The sequence below is a fragment of the Podarcis vaucheri genome (genome assembly GCF_965113315.1).
Source record: "Podarcis vaucheri genome assembly, chromosome: 1".
NCBI lineage: Eukaryota > Metazoa > Chordata > Lepidosauria > Squamata > Lacertidae > Podarcis > Podarcis vaucheri.
Window position 1 is genome coordinate 103,483,447 of NC_138759.1, and position 22,410 is coordinate 103,505,856.

General features: G+C 48.9%; 1 protein-coding gene and 1 long non-coding RNA gene across 4 annotated transcripts in view; one reads left to right on the forward strand and one right to left on the reverse strand.

Annotated features, from left to right (window-relative positions):
* ZEB2 (zinc finger E-box binding homeobox 2) overlaps positions 1–15,582 on the reverse strand; it is a 162,007-nt gene extending 146,425 nt beyond the window's left edge. For 2 of the 3 annotated variants that reach the window (XM_082197437.1, XM_082197439.1), the window contains exon 1: positions 14,992–15,208. In XM_082197437.1, coding sequence (XP_082053563.1) covers positions 14,992–15,193 — 202 coding nt within the window. In that variant the 5' untranslated portion in view covers positions 15,194–15,208. Of the gene's footprint in view, positions 1–14,991; positions 15,209–15,444 lie in introns of those variants that run through there. The other variant, XM_082197438.1, reaches the window with a different exon arrangement.
* LOC309519132 lies at positions 15,489–20,457 on the forward strand. Its single transcript, XR_014213686.1, has 3 exons — positions 15,489–15,610; positions 16,930–17,029; positions 18,822–20,457. It is a non-coding gene; the product is annotated as an uncharacterized lncRNA (long non-coding RNA).
* The last annotated feature ends 1,953 nt before the right edge of the window (positions 20,458–22,410 follow it).

Consider the following 22,410-nt stretch of genomic DNA (forward strand, 5'->3'; position numbering starts at 1 on the left):
GTTTTGTTGAAACCCAGCCAGATGGGTGGGGTATAAATAATAAATTATTATTATTATTATTATTATTATTATTATTATTATTATTATTATACTTTTGCATGTTGTGACCGTGCCTGTCAGTGGAGCGTGATCTCAGGGATTCGAGCCTCACATTGGGCAAAAGTTTCCAGCATTGCAGGGGGCTGGACTAGATGACCCTCGGGGTCCCTTCCAACTCTATGATTCTATTACTTGACTCTAGTCCTGAACCTCCACCTCCCCATTCATCCTTTCTTACCTGCCTCTACTCCAATAGCCTGAACTGGAGCTTCTTTTTTAAACGTACAGTATTCTTAAACCAGGCCTCTGTGCCTCAGTTTCCCTGTCCCTAAAGCATAGGTAGTCTTCATAATTATAGTTCCTACCAAACCACTTGTTATGTATATACGATTGAATGCAAGATTAGAAATATTACTTGATGTTAGAGATACAGTACAGGTATATCCCACAGCAGGTGCCACATCATATATTACAGCAGAGAAGGCATCTGCACATGCTCTCTTCCACCCCAATCAAATAATACAGGTTGCTAAATTTTCCAGGTGCTCTCAGTTAAGAATGCGGATTAGATGGATCATGCAGACTGCCTGGCAGTGTGGTTGTCAGGATCCACCCTTTCTGCTACTTTATAATTACCCTGGTTGCCCATACATGAAACCTACTTCAAATTCAGCCTGCTTAAACCCATACAGTTGCACAGATTTAAACGGGATTCGGATGCAAGCACACCTCCTTGAAAGTGAATTTAATGGGCATCAACAGATTTCCCTTGCAACCAAACACAGCTCAAAACTGGGGTGCCAGTCTTCATGCAATCTACAGCCTGCCACTCCATTTCAATTCATGTTTTTGTTTGCTTGTTTTGTGAGCTAAATGGAAAATCAGGTTAACTGCACATCCCTGCACACCCCTGTCACAATAACTTAGAAGTAAGCCTCAGTGATTTCAGTGGGACTTACTCCCAGGTAAATGGACACAGCAGAGATGGGGAAACCTGTGGCCCTGCTGATGTTGCTGGACTGGAATTCCCATCATCCCTAGGCATTGGTTGGGGCTGATGGGAATTGGTTGGGGCTGATGGGGCTGATGGGAAGTCCGACCACATCAGGAAGTTCCTCACACTGAGTGTACATAGTTGCAGCCTAAGAGGCCAGTAAAGGTAAAGGGACCCCTGACCATTAGGTCCAGTCGTGGATGACTGGGGTTGCGGCGCTCATCTTGCTTTACTGGCCAAGGGAGCCGGCGTTTGTCCGCAGACAGCTTCCGGGTCATATGGCCAGCAGGACTAAGCCGCTTCTGGCAAACCAGAGAAGCACGGAAACGCCGTTTACCTTCCCGCCGGAGCAGTACCTATTTATCTACTTGCACTGTGTCCTTTCAAACTGCTAGGTTGGCAGGAGCAGGGACTGAGCAACCGGAGCTCACCCAGTTGCGGGGATTCGAACTGCCAACCTTCTGCTCAGCAAGCCCTAGGCTCTGTGGTTTAACCCACAGCGAATAACAGGGCTGGCATTTATGCCTTTTTGAAGCACACAGAGGTCAAGGAGAAGAAGTGCAACTACATTTAATCCCCAAAGAGGAAGGGGAAATTAATGGGAGCCTGAATAATTCGGCTGTCATATGACTGGCCAAGTAAGGCAGAAATTGCTTGGGTTGTCATCAACACCTGTGGGACTGCCTTCCAGAATAAGGATCCAGCGGGACAAATTCTGCCTGGCCTGGCCTGGCCTGTTGTTGCAATTGCCAAGGAAGTGCCGGCCAGCATCACCATGTGTCAAGCCAAGCCCGGAGGAAGAGCTAGAGACCCTGCTCTGGATCCCATGAGCTAATGCCTCTTGGGTGGAGCCACCTGAAGCCAGCCGAGTCTTTTGCTGAAGCATTTGAAGTGGCTGAAATCCACTCACTTGTTGGAGGAGGAGGAAGACGGAACCATCCAGGTCAGAGGCTCTGCAATACAGTATCTACATCTCCTCCTCCTGGTACTGATTCTTTCTCTTGCTTCGCACCTTGCCTGGGGTTCATTCCCACCCAAAATCAAACCCATGGCGTGTGCGACTGGAGGAAGCGGGAGAGAAAATGTGAAGAGGCACACAAGTATAGACCGCGGAACAACTGCGCACTGCCACGTTTCCAAGTATCACAGCGATGCACCCCTTGCCCAGCCCCCGCGGTGGCAGAAAGGAAGGGCTTTTGCCGGGCTGTCCCAGAAAAACGCGCTCTCTGTCGAGCTCACTTTGGTCTCTTGCCTGATGCGGTGATAATCTCTTCCAGTTTATTTCTCCCGTCTCTCGGCGCCCCCACCCCCAGCCGCCCTTTCCTCCAGTGCCCCAATAACAAAGAGTAAAAGAACTTCCAATTCTGTTTTAATTAATTGCTTGCTCGCAACCATACACACCCTATCAACTCTGGTTCGTTAGTGAAGCTGGAAAGTGGAAAGAGTCGAAGTAGCCTAACACCCACTGAATAAGAATGTTAAGTGTGCGTTGGTGGGTTAAAGGGGGGGGGGGGGCCAGCGCACATAGCACAACACTCTCCACATAATCACTGGATATCTAAGAAGACTAAAGGTAGCAATACGCTTGGAAAACTCCAGCGCGCCGAATGTGCTCCTGTTTCAAAGGCGTCCGTATAAACAGGCTTCTTCAAAACCAGTCCCAATTCCAGGACGCTACACGCTGAACTCCTTTCACACACATCCAACGCTTGTCACCCTTCGCTGCAAACAGCACAGTATTTGTATAAGTTCTTTTCCCCCCCTACCCACAAATACGCTTTTAAATTCGGATCGGAATACGGAGTCACAACGGATTCCCCCACGCCTAGTCAGGTGGCAACATTCTCGCCTCTCTTTCGAGTGGCAACTTTTCCACGCTGCCAAGTGAGTCCCAACAACAACAACACACGCACACCCGTCCCACTACCCTCCCGTATGTAAACGCTCCTCGCCCCCCCCCCCCATAATATGCATTCCTGGACCCCGCGCAGATTAGATTAAAATATAGGATAGGATGGGTGATTATTTTTTTTGGAGAGGGGGAAGGCTTGCTCCTGTTCTATCGCGGCTCTGCAGCCGCTTCTCTTGATTCAGTCGGGAGCTCAGGGGAGGGAAGGTCTACTTTTGCAGTCTAGACAGGGACCAGCGCCTGGCTCTTTGCTAAGGGCAGGAGAAGCGGTGCGCAAATTGCTCGGCCAACCTCCCCTGCCTGCGCGCCTGTCCCGGCGCGTTCCACTTCCCAGCTTTCAAACCTCGACGCGCGGAGTTAAAAGAGCTGGGCAGAGGGGCCTTGTGGTTTTGGGGTGCGCAGGGGACGGTGGAGGATCGAAGCTACGTTTCACATCTCAGTAGTCTGCCACCATCACCACCAGCAGCCCCCGCCCCCGTTGCAGCTCCGGTTTCCAGCGCCAGATCGCAATTGCTGCGGTTCTGGGATTCGGACGCGCTGCTGCCTTGCGCTTATTGCTACCGCAACGGACGGTGCCAACCTCAATTAGATCACAAATGGGATCACTTTAATTCAGCTCTCCAACGGTGACCCTGACCAGGTTGTTGAAAGTCTAGTAGATAGATGATAGATATAGATAGATAGATAGATAGATAGATAGATAGATAGATAGATAGATTTGAGGTGAGGGCTTGTTTTAAACAGCTCTTGCTTTTTCAGATATTTCTGCCCCTACCCCACCCCTTTCCAAAGGAATACTGCATGCTCGGTCATTCATCTAAAACGACATAAAGCATAATTATGGGATGATTTGGCAGTTGGCATTCCTGCCAAGCTGCGCTCCATTGCCAGATCCTAGAAACGCGCCTGCTGCTGCTGCTGCTGCTCCGGGGTTGAGAGGCAAAAGCAGGCAAGGATGGAGGCTTCCTTGAGAGAGAAGCTGGAGTCAGGGATTGGGGGGGGGGAGAGAGAGAGAGATTGAGAGAGAGAGACTCGACATGGAGGAGCCAGGCTTGCAGGAATAGTAACGCGTGCACCACATTTTGCATTCCCCTTCTCTCTCTCTCTCTCTCTCTCTCTCTCTCTCTCTCTCTCTCCGCCCCCGCCCGCACAATCCCACTCGCATCCCGGTTCAAAACTGCTGCATCAACCTAGAAAGAAAAGCAAGAAAATGATCGGCACGCTATCAGAAAGCACCAGGAGGCTGTGACAAAAGGGAGGTTTGCCAACTTGACACACGGGTAACAACATAGCAAACACCTTTAATTCTGTCATGTCTCATACCCTTTACATTCTCACACGTTTTGTGGCTGTTCTAACGTTGACACCTACAGGGTTTTTTATGCCCCCCTCCCCCCCAAAAAATGTAGAAGAGGGAGGGTGGAGAGAAAGAAACCTGGCGATTTTTTATTTTTTTTTTAGAAAAGAAGAAGGAAATAAAATAACCTGTAGAAACTATAACAAAATCTACGCATCCTGATAGTTGAGAGCAACTCTGAGTTCGAAAGGAGTGACATTCCCACGTGTCTCTCCGGGGCCAAGACGCCTGAACCCAAATCCGCTGGTTCTCTGGGACCAGAGTGAAGCTTCTGAGGGGATGATACGGAGAAGAAGTCAAGGTGCTGTTCTGCTTCCAAGGCTGAGACACCTCAGCCGAGAAGCTCCCCTGAAATTAATGGAACTTTAAGAAAAAAAAATTCATGGAAACAGGTTAAAGATGCAAGACAAGCACCTTTCTGCCTTTGGGAAGTTGGAGATAGGGCAAGGCTGGAGTTGCTTGCCACAGGTTCCCCTGCTGGTTTGCGGAAAGCTTTAGTGATCCCAGATTTAACTCGAGCTTCAGATCCACACCTACACCGCGTGGATCAGCGCGAGCCTAGGGGATGAGTCCTTTAGGAGTCAGTCCCACTGAATCCCGCGCAACTTGCTCCCAGCTGAGCGTGTAGACAGGATTGCTGCTGCACCTACTGCGCTGTAAGTGTGCAATGCTGTTGGTTTAACAGTGCGTGGGAATATGCCAAGCTTTTCCCTCTGTCTGTCATTTATGAACAGTCATAGCTCGAAGATAAAAGTCCCGAGAACATGCCGTCATATCTGATGAGTGCAAGTGGACGGCACGCGAGGAGTTAAACAGCTCCCCCCCTCCCCAAAAAAGAGAGAAAACCTCGCTTCTGGGTAAGTTAATATCACAGCTGCTTGGTAAAGCATTATCCCAGCACCTCATTTAACAAAAGCCTCCCTCCCCCCCCCCAAACAGGCTCATGCTTTCACCCCAAGTGTTCAAGGTGTTTACTGAAGTAAATCTGCCTAAATCCTCCACTGCTTGGGTCATAGGGGTGGACAAAAAAAGAGGAGGGGTGAGAGTCTGGGGTGGAAGGTGCAGAGATAATCTCTTTTTCAAATTCTGCAAATCTTTTGGTGTAAATCAGGAATCTGTGTCACATGCCTCCTTCCTTCCACCGGTAACATCCCCTAGTTGGGGTGCGCTCCTTTTGGGAGAGGAAGAGAAAGGCCGCCCCAGCATCTCTAAGAAAAAGGAGAAATCTTTTCACACTCTTCCGACATATTCTCTCTTTCTCTCTCGTTTCCTTTAGCACGTTTAATCTAGTTGCCGAAGAGATATTGGGGTGGGGGAGGAAAAGCTGTTACTATCTTTCCTTTTTTAACCGCTACAAACAAACAACCAAAAGGGGGGGGGGGAATGCGGGCGGGGTGGCCCTGAAAAATGACAGGTTGGTAGCCAAGAGATAGTGTGGTTGAAAAGTTGTCACTTAAGATTTCTGCTCTTCTAGCCCAGTTATTTCAAGCCTAGCAGTTGCAGATCCTCCCCCATCTCCTCTCTCCATCTTTTTTTAAAACTTGCTGCAAATGGAGGCGAAGAACACAGGCAAAATTTGACAGCTCTCCCTGAAAGGGCTTAAATACTTCTCAGTAAGCAGGTTCTAGTTATAAATAATCTCTCTCTTAGTAAAGAAGTGTGTGTGTGTGTGTGTGTGTGACTGACTAGAGCCTAACAATAACTTGGGAACATTCAAAATGTTGTTGTTGTTGTTATTATAGAAATCGATTTTAAAAGATAAATATTTTTTCGAAAATTAACAAAAGTAGGGATTGGGCTAGGGTGTAGCACCTGGTCACAATAAGTTATGAGAAAGTTAGGATACCTGTGCGTGTGCTTTCCTGCTGCAAATTTGAGATTATGTAGCAACAACAGGCCAAGCTAAAGCCCCCTTCGATTAATACTATGATTGTGTCTATTGATCAGCACCTCGATTCCGTTCACCATCTGTGGCTTGAAAGTAGGAGCAAGTTATGCTCCTCTTCCCCTCTTATGGACCAGACATCTCTCTCCCTAACCCATCTCCCTTAGTTCACGGAGAAAGAACAGTAAGAGCTAGCTGTGCTCTATCCATCTATTAATAAAAGAGATTAATCGATTCAGTGGAGAGTCACGGATTATTATTGTAGGTTAAAAAACAACAGCAACTGGGTTAATTAATCGGTTTGGGGAAAGTAGAATTTCAGTACAGAACAGTACTAATGCATTTAATTGATGATTCAAACTAGTTTTGCAAACCAAAAGGACATTGCATAGGAACAAGTCTCACTCAATTCAGCAGGGCCAGCTTCTCAGAATGTGTGCTTACGGGAATAACAGGTCAATAGATTTGCTTAAAGCAAGTTTAATTTTTGTAAATAGAAATTGGGTTGGCTGGGTGTAATGGTCGGGCTGGCTCCCCCACATTATATGGACAAATCGCACTGATCTACAGGTGAATGTTTAACCAATCTGAAATATACTTTTAGAAAGTTTAGCAGCCCGTCCTGAACACGTTCACTTAAATGGGAGTGCAATTCCTTTCAATGAAACTTCCTTCCTTAGAAGTGGAATTAGGCCGCAAACTTTGGATGCAAAGCCTTGCCGATTAGGTCCGGATAAATCCCAGGGGGACTGACTTCCCAGTAAGCAGGCTAGGGCCCAATCGTGGCTCCCTTAGACTGATTTAAGCAAGTCCTTAATTATTCAGATTTCCTGCCTAATCCCGTGTAGAGTGAACAGGATCGTTCACACCTCTGACATCGGCGTGAAAATGCATCCGCGTTTGCTTGCAAGCAATGCCACGAGGAACACGACGGGCATTTCTTCCGAGGAAGTTATGCGACCACATTCCTATCCTCAACCCGCTTATTAGTATCAGGTTGCGTTGTGGCTGCTATTCCGAGGTAATGACTTCGGGGTGGGAGCCACGGATCCTGCAAACAACGCAGTCCTCACGTGCAGGTAGCAGCACCCTGATGTTCCGAAAGCAACCGAGTTATTTTGCGCGCGCGCAGAACTTTCTCCTCCAAGTCTGCGATGCGAAAGCGCACGCTTCCGTGGGGAGTAAGTCCCAGGGACCGCGAAGATGGGCGGGGAGAGGACTGAACAGGCAGAGGATGGTAGGTCTTGGTGTCAACTGCTTCGGGTTCCAGCCTTAGAAGCTCCCGACCAGGTGAAACTAAGATGGGAATGAGTGGAAACGTGCGCCCAGGTTTGAGTCCAACTCGAAAAAGAGAAAACCAAAGGCGCGGAGAGCCCTCAGGGCCAAACGTGTGGCGATCTGCGCCCACCTGCCCTGCAGCCCCAGACTGCCGGCAGCCTTGTCCATGGAGGGTGAGAGAGGCATTTGATCCCCTCCCTGACACTTTCTACCTCAAGTGTTCGCGGCGAGTGGCCATGAATAGTACCCGCATGCCATCTTGTAACACTATCTGCCTGTCAGAAGAGCGAAGGCCGGGCAGCTATATAAGGCTTGTAACTAGGGGAAGCCCAACAAACAGCTACAAAACACCTCCGCTATTTGACTCAGCCTCCACCCTTCTGCTCTTGCCCCCTCTCTTCTTCTCCTTCTTCCTCTCCTCCTTTTTCTTCTTCTTCTTCTCCTCCTCCTCCTCCCCCCTTTCCTCTCTCCCTCTCTCTTCTCCCTCTCTCTTTCTCCTCTCTTTTCTCTCTTTTCATCTTGGCTTTCTGTTGCAGAATGCAAATCTAGCCTGCCGGCGGGTGAATGGACTGAATTGTGATTAAGAAGAAGAAGAGACCCTTTCTTTGTTCTCCCCTCAGGGGATGTTTACTGGGAGAGACACAGCGGATCAGATATGAAAGGCATTCAGGTCAGCATTGATGTGAGCGAAAGTGAAATCATACCTAAGGCATTCAAAAGACCGCCGTGTCAGGGGTTCAGCTAACGGTGCAGCTACTCGCTCTGTGTGTGTGCCTCGGTGTGTGTGTGTGTCTTCCCTGGTAGGCATACGAGAAAATAAAAATAAAAAAGCCGTCCACAAAACAGGCATGGTGTTTTGTTTTCACAGCTCAAATATTTATTTATTTTCTTACAAAGTTTGAGATTTCTTCACTTTAAAGAAATAAAATAAAATTCCAAACTTGAAGAGAGAGGAAATAAGCCACCTTGTTTCTCAGCTGTTGGAGAATTCTGGTTTTGTCTTAATTTTAGAGGTGGAAGGGAATGGCGCCCACCCACCCACCCACCCACCCGACCCCTCCGCCTCCTTCCTCTCTTCGGAGTGTAATGTGAAACCTGCCTTTCCTTGGTGCCTCCATATGGGCTCTATAGGGCTACATTAGACATCTAATTGATATGAATGAAGAAGATAGGGCCGCTGAGTGGTGGAGGCAAAGGAGGCTAATCCAGGCTCGCCTCCATCAGAAGCGACCTCAGGAGAGAACAGACAGCGTGGCATTTAGCGGGGGTGGGGTGGAGAAAGGGAAGAGGAAATCATCCAACACACCTGAGGAGAATAATAATAATAATAATAATAATAATAATAATAATAATAATAATGGTTTGCATTGCCATTGCAACGCCTCAGACCCAACCCCAACTTCGCTTAATTTAGGTTCTGCAAGGATAAATCCAAATAGAAAGCCTAGGCTCTTCCTAGGCTTTTCCACGAGGAACCACTGGGAACTTAGCTTCGCAAAGTTTCTGCTGCTTAAATAGACAGAAGCTGCCTCCTCATCCGGCCCAGCGCGCAGCGGCGCTGCTATCGCTAAATATGTATCCACAGTCCACACACACGTGCATTGATTTGGGGCGGGTGGCTTGCGGAGCAGCCAAATCCTTACACTGAAGCAAACCTTTCGGAGTTCAGGGATGCTTCCTTCCGGAGGATTGTCCTTAAGCTTTTAAGAACGGGGAGGGCGGGTGTCTACATCCATTGATTAAAAATAATAATAATTAAAATGGTAAGGTAAACTACAGGCGCGCGCGCGCGCACAAAAATAGTTAATGAGACTTTTCTTTGGAGGGGGGGATCATGGTTTTATCCCCTTCCTTTCCCCCTTTAGAATTGTTGGTTTCGTTTATATATCAGAGGGGGGTTCCCTCCCCCTCCCCTCCCCTCCCCATCTGTTTCTTGGTAACATTTAATGCTGCACGTTTTCAACTAGTGTTTCTGCCTCAGAGACCTCTCTCTCTCCCCCCCCCTCCCAGTTGTCTAAAAAAGACAACTAAAGAGCAATCAAAAAGGTGTCTGACTTCGCCATTCAGACAATTGTACCCTTGTGAGAATGCCTGGATGAATGGTACGGTGGACACCCCAGCACTATTGACGTTATAAACATGTAAATGAAACACATTAGGGCAGACAATCAATTGTCTGTGGGCAACTTGCGAACCTGCAAACTCCCTCCGCTGCGTGACAGGCACAAAATAGGGTCTACCTTGGGAAGCCCAACCGGCTCGGGGGTGGGGTGGGGGGGGTGGGCAGGAGAGGACAAAGGCGTCCCTTTCAGAGAGGAGAAAATGTACCTTAAAAGCAAACGGGGGATAATGCAGATAGCCCAGATGCTGTGGAGGCCAAACATGCCTGATGCCTTTCAGGGAATCAACACTCTTCCCACTTTTAAAGGAGAGAGGGAGAGCCCTTAGGGAGTCGTCCCCCCACCACTGCCCCTCAGTACACACAAAGCTTGATTTTTAGATTCCCCTGCGATTTTCCAACCCTACGTGCTTAAAAATGAAGAAGGCTCTACTCCATTTCCCTGATTCATCTGTAAGAACTGGAGAGAGAGAGAGAATATACGACAAATGGTGGGGGGAATATTAGACGGGGCGGGGGTGACTTTCTAAGACGAGTCCCAAACTCTGAGGCGACACGTTTTTAGACGGCACTTGATCTACGGGAAAGGAGAGTTAACAGATTCTCTTGAGGACTTCCATCTCTGCCCGCCAAGAACCTCAAACTAAAATAAATACATCCACCTTGACAGGGGGGAAACAGCCCCTTGTGTTCTCCGGGCGCCTCGCTTTGCTCGGGTGTGAGAAGGATGACAGGCGGTGCACACCTTGGCCTCTTCTCTGGAGTGCCACACACACACGTGAATGTGTCATTCATATAGACAGAGATGCATATTTTATATACAGAAGCACACATATATGTGGGTCTGCAGTACACAAATACGAGAGCCAGGTTGGGGGGGGGGGAGGGAGGAGGAGAATGCAGTATCTTCAGAGATCACTCAACTTTTCAAAATAAAAGGATCCCTTTGCTGTGGATTTTCGCACTTGTAAAATAATAATAATAATAATAATAATAATAATAATAATAATAATAAGGCTTGCCTCGGGACCATTCCCCCAGCTGTTCCTGAAACGTCCAAAAAGTAATTAAAAAATTAAAAAATACAACTAACCAACCAAAAAAAAGCATCCCACTCGCTCTCACTGTTTTTCTCCGTTGCCCTCAGATTTGCACCCTACACACACACACACACACACACACACACACGATGTTATTTCTCAGCCAGGAATGTGGCTGGGAATCTTTCCCCCGTCTCTTCCCCCCCCCCCATCTTTTTGGGGAGCTGGCAAGCCGCTCTCGAGAGAGAGGCTTGTCGAGGCTGCTGTCAGTTTGGTTCCCGGACGCGATAGATGAGCGAGGCTGCCCGCTTGCTTGGCCTGCTCTTTTGGGGATGGGGAGATGGGACACGCGAGCCTTGCTTCCATTCCTCCAAACGATCGGGAAGAACTTTGTGAAGGAACCCCCTCACTAAGGGCAGAAGGAGGAAGTCAACTTTGCCAGGGGTTGGTTTTGCTCCACGCTCCTGCGCTGCAGAGATCCGAATCCCCAACCCGTGGCTCTTTTGCTTTTTCAAAAAACCAAAACCAAACCCTCAAACCAGCCAAAACCCTAACCCTCACCATTTCTCAGAGAGACAGGAGAGAAAATTGATGGGGAGAGGACTGAGGTCACCCCGTGATCATATCAGTCGCAGCATCTTTTTCCTCTCCAAAGGGGGCCCATAACACCCTAAGCATCAGCCGCCACAGCAAGAGCAAAAACTTGGGGGAAGTTTGCAGCTCGCCTGGCAGTGGAGATGGTGGTGGATCTCCCAGGGGCAGAGAAGGGAGGGGAGGGGGACGCAGAGGGTGGGGTGGGGGTTGGAGAGGGAGAGGGAAGCAAAAAAAAAAAGCAAATAGAAGGCAGCTTGGGGGTTTGCCTCCTGCTCGCAGAGAGAAAGTGTTTCAATTCACAGCGAGTCAGGCGACTGGGAATCATCTGACTGAACTTTCCTGAAAAACCGACAGGCATTCCTGGACTGCTGCGGGTTCTTCTGAGCTCCTACAAGCGCCAGCTCCTCTGGAGGGAGACCACGTTAAAAGGAAACGGTTCCCCCTTTCTGCCCTCATTTCAGCCACACAAATCTGGGCATCTCCGCATCACACTCCCACGCCACTTCCTTCTCTCCTCTAAGTCAATTTATGAACTTGCTCGCTTGAGAACAACAACAACAACAACAACAAGCCTATCGTGATTTGAAGCAGCATTTCATCTTAAAACTTAAATAGGTGCGCACACACTGCCCCGAATGCTCTCCGGACCTCTGCTTAAGGTCTTCATTCTGCCCATCATGATTTGCCCTTGCTTTAAAAATAATGGGGGGGGGGGACAAACCTTGCACAAATAAATAAAATTCCATCAGCCTAGTTTATGCTTTTTTTTAAAAAAAAAAAGAAGCTTCTCCCCTCTTTTTTTTTAAAATGAAGCCACAAATATTTTGATTCTCAGGAGCTGCCCCTGAATTTCTTCTCCCTGATTTCGATTAGCACCGTTCTGTGTAATGTTATCAGGAAAAACACAACCACAGCAAAGTGACATCTTTTCCAGGAATCCAAAAGAAGGGGGTGGGGGGGTGGAAGAGAGAAATCCACTCCCGTTCAGATAAATCCCCAGCAAATCCCAAAGGGGCCAATACGTGTTTGTCAAGGAAAAAATAGGAGAGAGAGAGAGATGAAAAGGAAGGAGGGAGGAGGAGAATGAGAAGAAAACACACCCCTGATGTACTGTATCTACCTGCTATTCAAAATTCGAATAGTTCTCACTTGAGACATGGCTTAACGAGAAAACACGCGCATCATCAAGCAGAGAAAGATGTCTGCTTTTTTGTGGGTTTGGTTTTAAGTGCAACACCACCCTCGCAGGTTTGACACTTGGAGTCAAACAGTGGTTAGACTTTAGAAGAAGTTTGCAGAGTCTAAAAGACACAGGTTACTTTCACCTGGCAAGAGGCGCTCCCTGCCTCTCTCTCAAGACACCCAGAAGAATGTGGGGGGGGGGGGAGAGAAGCAGAATGACTATTCCTCAGGGGTCTTTCTGCATTGCTCTAATGATGCCCGTGTTTCCTGTATGCATCTCATGCCTGATCTCCACGCTGCTAATGTCACCTCTCTCTCCCTCTCTTGGAACAAACTGTCAGGAGGAAACACTGAACATGCAGATAGATCATACATGCAGATATTCACCACACCACACTGGACACGCTTTCAGTCTTATACACGCGCACGGGGAAGAGAAAGAAGGTTGGCTTGAACCACATCACCCTTCCCAATAATCAAGAATGCCAAGACTGAATCTCATTCCATGTGATATTTAACATATCCTGTGTGTGTGGCGCGCGAGGTGGGGGGGGGGAGCGGCGGCGGAGAGGACGGCATAGTTGACATAAAAGGTTTGCTCTTTTAACATTTTTGTAAAGGATAGAAGGGGGGAGGAAAGCCCTACAGCAGACAGTGGTTGTAAGCAAATCAGCTTAATAATAATAATAATAATATTCGTACAAAAGAGGTGAAAGAAAGCTTAGGAGTGCTTTTAAACGTCTGCTAAATTGCAAGCGACGGGTGAGAGAGGGTGGGCAGGAAAAGTGCCTCTTTCGCCAGGACCACCTTAAATAACGGCAGGCACCAGGCTAAAAGGGAAAGTGGCGGGGAACGCGGAAAAGCGGGGGGGGGGAGAGAAGAAGATGCCCCGAATATATTGTTTAGACTTTGTTTTGTTTTTTTGCCTTTTTGGAAAGCAGCCCCGGGGAGGTGGGATGGGGTGAGTGGAGACACGGCAGCCCGTGGGGCGCACTTCGCCAGGAGTTTCTGCCCTGAAAAGTCCCTCTCTCACACCTCCCCAGCGACGGGGGAAACGCACAAAAACTCGCCCACATTTGTTTGTAACCCATCTTTCTCTTTGTGTTTCCTTTCCTTTCTTGTCCCCCACCCCCCCGCCAGCCCCAAAATATTGCAAGTAACATCGGTTCGGGTTTACACCAGGGTCTTCCTCGTGCTCAACTCCCCCCCCCCCGCCCTCAACTCTAGAGAAAAGTTGCTCAGAGTCAGGGCCAAGGAAGCGCCATGCGGAATGGTGTGGGGCTGGAGTGTGCGAGTGTTTAGTTGCGCGCGGGGGGGGGGGGAAGAGAGACTTGGAACTTGTGATTCAAATAAGAAAGGAAGGACCTGGAGAGAAAGGGGGCAGCTGAAACCCCCTCCCCAAACATCCGACGCAGGATATGTCCCGGGGCCGCGCAGGACCCCCCTCCCTCTCCGTCCGCTTCTTCCGCGATCAGAGGAGAGAGGGCCACGCGCGGGACACGCACGACCCTCCCGACTGCTGCCTGCTCGACAGAGGGAGTTTCCTTGGCCGCCCCCGAAAAGTAACTCTTCCGCCCGCTCGGCTCCAGATTTCTCACGCTGCTCTCCCTCCTCCTCCTCCTTCCCCCACCCCCTGCTTTTCCCAGGGTCTGGCTAAGCGGTTGAGGTTTTCCTGCGTACAGTATGTGTTTTAATGGAGCTGTTCAAAGATCGCCCCCTCCCTGTAATCCACCCCTCCTTTCTCGGTGTGTCCATTCCCTCCTTCTCTCTCTCCACCCCCCCCCCCAACAACACAAGGAAGGATCTGGTTATGACAACGTGAAAACTACCGGACGTTTTCCAAAGTGCCTTTTCTTTTCTTTCTCTCTTTCTCTCTTTCTCTCTCACTCTCAGCTCTTTTGCTTTCCCTGGGTCTTGTGAGAGGAGGAGGGGGTGGAGGGAGAGAGAGAGAGAGAGAGAGAGAGAGAGAGAGAGAGAGAGGCTGGCTTGGCTTGGCTGAGAGGTGATTGTGGCCGTGAAGGCAGCGATCAAAGGGAAACAAGAAAGAGACAACGGCGGGGCCAGAGGGAGGGAGAGAGAGAGAAGGAAGGAAGGAGGGGAAGACGAAAGAGAGCGGGCGAGAGGAATCTAACGGGTCTTCTTGGGCGATCTCGCCGGCGCAGGAGCGCAGCAGCCGGGACCGTTAGCTAACTCGCCCCAGAGGCGAGAAACTTTCTGCTTTTCCCAACGCCCTGAGCCAAGAGAAGCGACGGAGACTGGAAGGGGGGGGGGGAGAGAGGAGGAATCTCCTTTCCTCTCTCTCTTCCTTCCTCTCAGCGCCCGGAGTCTCCCACCCCCGCTCCGCTTCCTTAAGGAATCTCCCCCCCCGCCCCGCGCCATCAACTCCTCCAAGGAAGCCCCGGGACCTTCCCTCTGCCTACTTTGATCGGACTTCTCCCCCCCCCCCAAAAAAAAAGAAGGAAAGAGGTGGGTGGAGGGTGGGTGTGAAGCGAACCAAATCTTAAGGAGCGCTCGCGGGGGGGGGGGGCACACAGACACACACAGGAATAGCAACGCCCTGGGATCCCCCACCGCCGATCCTCTCTGCCACTCACTTTCTCTCGGGCTCCCTGAAACTCTCGCTCTCTCCGCTCCAGAAATACACAACAAACAAGACGGACAGATCTCTAGCTCGCCCTCCCTCCGTCTCTTTCTCTTTCTCTCTCTCTCTCGGTGGGTCTCCCCCCCCCTTTCCTCCTCTCTCTTTTCTCCGCCGCGGCGCAAGCGATCGCCCTGCTCCAAACCCACCGCGGGCATTGGGGGGGGTTGGGGGGGCTTTTTGCTGCTTTCTTTCTAGCAACACCCCCCCTCGTCCAAATACGCACACCTCCTTTCATATTCCCTTGCCTTTTCTTCAAACCCTCCCCACTCCGCCGGCAATCGTCTCGAAGTGTCGCCAGGACCCAAAGTAGAAAAAAAGAAAAAAAATGAAGAAGGGAAAAAAGTTTGATGGAGGGCTTCCCCCTCCCCCGCTCTGCCCTTCCCCGGCGGCTCCCTTCTCTCCTTACCGTTTTTCCTTCTTGGATTGGCTTGTTTTCGCCTCTTACACCTGGGGCCATCCGCCATGATCTGCTGCTTCATTGATAAGAGTGGATCAGATGGCAGCTCGCATGGACTCGACTCCCTGATTCAGCAGCACGCAGACTCTATGGAGCAACCAAACAGAGGCACCGGGTGGGCATGGCGAGATCCCGTTCAAACGCGCGGCGCCAAAGGGAGCCCACGGACACAGCGGAGAGGCTCTCCCCACAGGCAACCCCCCCACCCCCACCCCGACACCTCCCCACCCTGCACAAAAGAAGGACCCCCACCCCGAGCAGCCCAGGCGCCGCGCACAGCAGCGCTCGCCTTGCGCACCACACAGCGCCACACACAAAAACACACACACGCTCTCCCTTCGCCCTTCCTCGGAAGTGTCTGGCTGGGGGGTGGGGGTGACTTTTTTCTTTCTTTCTTTGAAATGCATGCTCTTCTTTTAACAGACAAAATACCTCCTATTATTATTATTATTATTATTATCATTATTATTATCTCCCCCTCCACCACCAGTGATCAGACACACACAAGTATTACATCTTCAGAAATGACTCATGACCCGTAGAGGGAATGCACTCGGTTTTAATGGTTTTGTTTTCTGTCTCCCTCTCTCTCTGTGTGTGTGTGAGTTTTTAAACAGGAAAAAAAAAAACGTTGCTTGACTCAAATCGCTGGGCGGATTTTTTCCTCCGAAAAGTACTGAGGACCTCACGACGCTGTCTCTTGTTTGCATAACCAATGACACCTTAATATATATATATATATTGAAAGTATATGGCTGCGAACTGATAAGAGCTGCAGAAGAACAGGCTTATCTGCCTTCTCGCTCGCTCCCCCCCCCCACGTTTCTCACACTTTTAAAGTCACGCTGGCAATATCCTGCACAGGGTTCTCCCCCCCCTCCCCAAATGTAATTTCAGCCTCCCTTCTTTAGAAAGAAAATAAGAAGAGGGGTTGCGGGAGAGATGTGAAACTACTCTTGTGAGACTTTCTTATTAGTGGATCTCATTTTTAAAAAATTGTGTGTGTACACACACACACAGAGTCTTGTAAAACTGGTGCACTTTCTCGCTGACACGGCCGCAAACTGGATGTGAGCTTTAAGACTGTCAAAAACGAGGAAACCCCTCGCTGTCTGTCTGATCTAAGCAAACGCTGTAGCTTCAGAACATGCACCCACACAGCACAACACAAACAACAACAACAACCACAACCACAACCCAGCATACTCTGACTTAAGGACGAGTTTAAACAAGGAAGGCGGACTGGGTAGTGTGTGTGTGTGTGTGTGTGTGAGAGAGAGAGAGAGAGAGAGAGAGAGAGAGAGAGAGAGAGAGAAAGACTATAAAAGATGCAGCAGATGCAAACTGTAAAACAAGGACAATTAACCCTTGCTCTCCTGGACCAAATTTATCCTAACCTCGTCTTTTGTCTCCCCCCTTTTATTTATATACTAGGCTTTTGCCATCTAGAAATGGACTCGCAGGCTCGTCTCTTTAGGCTGGAAAACCTCTCACCGCACTTGCGTGAGAGCAAGTCAGGGGAACTTACTTACGAGTAAGCATGGGCTGCACAACGCAGAACTTTACAGATCTGGCAGGAGAAGGGGAGGGGGATTTCTTCCCTTCCTTTTATGTGGTTGTTTCCCTATTAACTTTAAAGGCGATTTAAGAAAGGAAGAAATGAAATGAAATAAACCTTGCGGCAGTGTGTTGTTTGGAGATTAGCTTCAAATGCACTCTGTTGTGCAGGTAAGGCTGTGTAAGATGGCACAAGCGAGGCCAGCCCTGTGTCTTGGACTCAGCTGCCTATGAACCCATCTTGAGCCACTGAAATGTGTGTGTGGAAGAGCGAGGGGAATCAGCACCCCATTTCATGTTTGCTGGAGACTTCTAACTCTGTAGCAACTATCTTCTCCATTAAAAGAAAAGATCTAGCAGGAGGCTAAGAAATTATTCAAAACAACAACCTGATCCTTGAAAGCATCCTTGGGTAAGTGGCGAAATTCTCTAAGAATCTACCAATGGAGAGGATCACCGTCAAGGATTCTCACTACCTACTTACCCTTTGATATTCATTTTTTTAAGGTTGCTAAAAATTGTGAAAATTGGGATCTCACCAAAGTCCCTCTACTCCACCCCTCGTCTCTTCCTGGGCGAATTCTGATTTTGTTCCCCTCTTTACATTTTTTTTTATTTTTGTGCTACAAACGACTTTTAAGCAAGTTGCAGTCACTACTTTCACTTCTTGTTGAGAATCCCAGAAGCTGAGGTGTTAACTTCACCCAGTCTCAGAGAAATAAAAGCAAGAAATGAAACTGACTAAGCATACAGAACAGCAAAAAAAGAAAAGAAAAGAAAAACTTTCTTGGTTGCTTTGGAAGAGACTAAATAGAAGCCTGCCACTAACCCTAAGAGCTGCAGCCAGCTAATAATACATTTGGTGGGGCTGGTTTGCTGGGAGTTCTTTTTAAAGCAAAGCCCCAACTAAAATCTTATTATCCAGCCGTGCCTGTGTTGGTCTTGTTCACAGCTTGAAAATCATTAACAGGTACGTGCAAACTTTAAGATGTGTAAACGTGAGGACGAAGAGAAGCGAGCGGAATGCTGCTTTAAAAAAACAACAACCCACAACAGACCGAAGAATAATAGAAAGGCGAACTTTCCCTACTCCTGGTGGGAACTATAAAACGTAAAATAAAAATGGAGGGGGGTGCAAAATAACCTTTTCCACCTGGTAAGCCAGGTGGGTATATGTCCTGGTAGAGCAGGGAGACCCTAGGTAATAACAGTTTGCAGGCAGAAACAACTCCCTTCCTCTCTCTCTCTCTCTCAGAAAGTGGTCCCAAGTAAATGTAGATTTCAGTTCAAAAATGAGAACTCACCCCACCTCACCACTTCCTCCCTAGCTGTAGACAAGGAAAACAGACCCCAAGACAGCAATTGTTTTTAAAAGAAAAAGACGTGGGGAGAGAGAGAAAGAGAGAAAGAACGAGGGGGAGAAGCGGAACAACAATGAGCAAAAATAGAAAAGAGAGGAAAATATAACCGAGAACGTACCTGCGAAGTCTTGTGTGTAGTTTTGGTCAGCAATGGAGAGAAGAAGAAGCATGAAAAAGCCGCGGAGTGGAGGAAGGAGGGGAGAAAAAAAGGTGCAGGGAGATGTAGCTGGTTGGAAGAGAGGACAAAATGGTCAAAAAGCCTCGGAAAGAGTTGTCGGAAGGGACCGTTATTCCTGCTGGGCAGGTTAGGACTGATCTCTTTCTGCCACTCCAGGAAACACAAACCTGGGGACGGACTGACGTGTTACGCCTCTTCTAATGACATTTTTTTCTTTTTCTTTTCTGTAGGAGAGAGAGGAGAGAGGACCCTGAAACACACGCCACCTATCTTTGTGGGGAGGGATAATTGAAGAGCGCCAAACGTGAGCATCATGTGGAAACGTGATCGCCAAGTTTCTCTCTGGGAAAGGAAGGATCTGGGATAGATTATACCTTGAAGTCTCCGCGAACGCTTTAGTGGAAGAAATGAAATTCCACCTCCCTCTCTCTCTCCTCCTCCTCCCCCCCCTCCCCTCCGCCTTTCCCTCCCTCTTTTCCACCCTCCCCTGGCCTGCCTGCCTCCTTCCCTCCCTCCCTCCCCAGCCATCAAGTCTTTGGCATCATTATCCTCTTCGCTAAATCCTACTGGATGCGAGGCGGAAAACGGTGAACACCATTCACAGAACTAGCCCAACTCAAAGGAACTGAAAGTTGCAAGGAGACACCCGGAGGCTGTGCGGTTCGCATCCCGCAGGCTTGCTCGCAGCGCGCGGCTATAGAGCAAGACGGGATCTGCAGCAGGGAAATAGAGATCTAGGGATCGTTTGTTTGTTTGTTTGTTTGTTTGTTTATGGGCTTCCTCCCTCGATTGCTTTTCCTTCGCGCCCCTTTCAAATTGCAGATGCCAGAGTGACGGGGCAGGCGGGGAAAACAAAACAAAACTATTCATAATAAAACTTAGGGGTAGAAAGGAAGACGCTGAATTAGCGCTGAAGATATATAACAAGTGGCCAATGAACTCCTGGTCTTTAAAAAAATAAAAATAAATTTATGGGGCGTTTCAAAGCTGCTAAGCGCGCTTACTTAGAGGCAAAACCTTCTGCTGGAGATATAACTTTTACTTGAGAGTGAATGCAGCGAGGATCTCTCGTGTGTGTATGTTAATAAGTCCCTGCTGCTCTTTTTTGTGGGTGGGAGGGAGAAAATATCGACATTTTTCTCTTGGGGTGTATGCAAAGGCTGAGAATTGGGGGGGGGAATAATAATTGCTTTCCCCCACCTTCTGTTCTCCTTTCACACTTGCAAGGAGATAGTCAGAGGGGCAGTTAGGAAACAGAGATAATATGTATAGAGGCGTATACGGGCGAAGTGCGGTGTAAAAAGACTCGGAACCCATAAACAAGCAGACAAAATAAAGGCAGAATGCATATTCAGTGTATGAAATATATAGGTAGCTTTCACGGACTTTTGCAACTGTGGCTTTAAGCTTGTTTACTCGGAAGCAAATCCCTCTGTGGTCAGTGGGGTTAGCATCACAGTAACTGTTCTTTAGGATTGCAGTCAAAGGTTTAGACAGATTGACTTCTACCTGCACCAGTATATTAGAATATCACACACACACACACACACACACACACACACACAGATAGATAGACAGATAGACACACACACACTCAGTGTGTCTCTCTTACACACAGATGGCCCTTGAAGGGCAGAAAGTTGAGTGGGTAGCTTTGCATTTCATGGGGGTAACAAGTCTTTTTTTTTGTGTGCGCTCGCGGAGAGGTGGGGGGGGGGACTTTGGCAAAGATTAAAATGAAAATTAAGCCCTGAGACTCCACCTTTGCACTGTGGGGATTGGTTATGCAAATGGGGAAGGGATTTCCTGGCGAAGGCAGCTTTCTACTGTATGGTTAATTAAATCATCACTCAAAAAGGTTTCCAATGTGACGCGCCTGTCCTAATCCAATCAGGTTACATAGGTCCTAAACAAGAAAGATATTCCTCTCCCCCCCCCCACATCTGGAAGTCAGCAATTTAGCAAGTACTGCACATTATTAACCAATTCCGAGTCCACGGTCCCAGGGGAACCTTTAAAACACACACGCACAGCACACACAACTTAAAGTGTGTTCTTAACCAATGCTCTTCTGTTTGCTTAATCAAAAAGCTGCTTTGCAGGCGCATCGTCGGAGGGGCTGGGGGGGTTGGGAGAGACCACCGGCTGCAGGCGAAGTCCTTAAAAGCACCCGGAGAGGATGAAAGAGGCCCGGCTGGGCGGCGGGGAGAGGAGAGAAGAAGGGGATCCTTTGCTGGGTTCAGCTTCCCCCATATTTCCCCCCAGCAGCAACCCCTTCCTTTTCTCTGCGAGATAACTTTTTGCCTGATCTCAGTACTTCCTATAAAGAAACACCCACCCACTCATCCAGGGGGAAAAGTTCCAATCCGCGAGGTTGGCTGGCATGATCCCGTGCTGAAACTAAACAGGAGCTGCCCAGACACACACACACACACACACACACACACACACACGAGAGAGAGAGAGAGAGAGAGCGAGAGAGAGCGACTGGGTTCCTCCGGCAGCATCTTCCTCGCTTGGCCACAGTTAAATCTCTTAGAGAGCGCTCCTCTCTTTCTCTGCAGACCCCCTCCGACCCCGCCAGCTCCTTCCCACTGAAGGAAACTGAAACGAATGCTGCGCTGATCCGACACTCCACTTTTACTTACAGTAAGCTAAGATAAACTGCTGGCGAGCTGTGCATTGAACGGGCGCCTTGAGCGAGGCGACTGGGATGCTTGCTCCAGTCCCTGGCAAACACCGCCTCCAAAGGGAAAAGGCTCCTGAAGCTCAGGACCAGGGGGTGGGGGGATGGATGCGTATTTTGGAAAGGGGGTAACACACTCTTGCCACCTTGCTGGCCGAGGGAGGAAGAAAAAGGAATAAAAAGCAGCCCAAATCAGAACATGCAACCGCATCCTCTCCGCCACACACACCCTACTTCCCTCTCTTTCGAAGCTTTGGGTGAATCATTTCCAAAACTGCGGGGACACGGTCCAAATAAACCCAAACAAGGCTTTTGGGGAGAATTTATTTCCTCCCTGCCATCCGAAAATAGGTCTAAATCTTCCGCTCAGGAGGAACTGGAAGGAGGTAGAGAGACATCCCTCACCTCTCCTCGCAATTCCTGCCTCGCGCGCGCATTGGGATTTCTTGTTCCGTGTTTGAAGGAAATATCCAGACGTTTTGGTTGACACGCATTTGGGGTTAGGATAAGCGCGGGGATCTTTGGAGCGGGCTTCTAAATCAAATGCTCATTTCAGGTTTGCTTTTTTCCTGGTGTCATCCGGACAGCAGCCCCCCCCCCATACCGCCACGACCCACACTCCGGATCGAACTGGACCCAATTGCCCCGTCCGATCCGAATCAAAGAGGGCTTTCCCCCCATTGACACCTTCTCCGGGACAGGTAAGGCAGGTTCCTAACGGTGGGACGCCCGGAAGAAGCGAAGGAAACTTCTTTTTCTTAACCTGTGACTATTAAAGAGCCTCTTCCACTTAAGACCTGTCGTTTTTGTGTTAATTCAGAACATCTCTTTTTTTCCCTTTTTTAAAAAAAATCCTGATCCACTGATGATGGCAAAAAGATGAAGCTCAGTAATTAGACAAGTGGGAGAAGAGACTCTCCAGGCTTTTATTCTGGTTCTTTGCATTGAGTTGGGATAAAACTTCCCTCTCTTTTCTCTTTTGAGGATAGGGGGAGAGCTAAACCGTTTACTGACTGACCTAAAGATCCCTATCCCGGAGAGGAGGGTACCATTCGTTTTTAGACGGAGGCGCCTCTGGATTTCTGGAGAGAGGGACAAGAGGGTGAGCAGATCCTGTTGCAAATACGAACGCG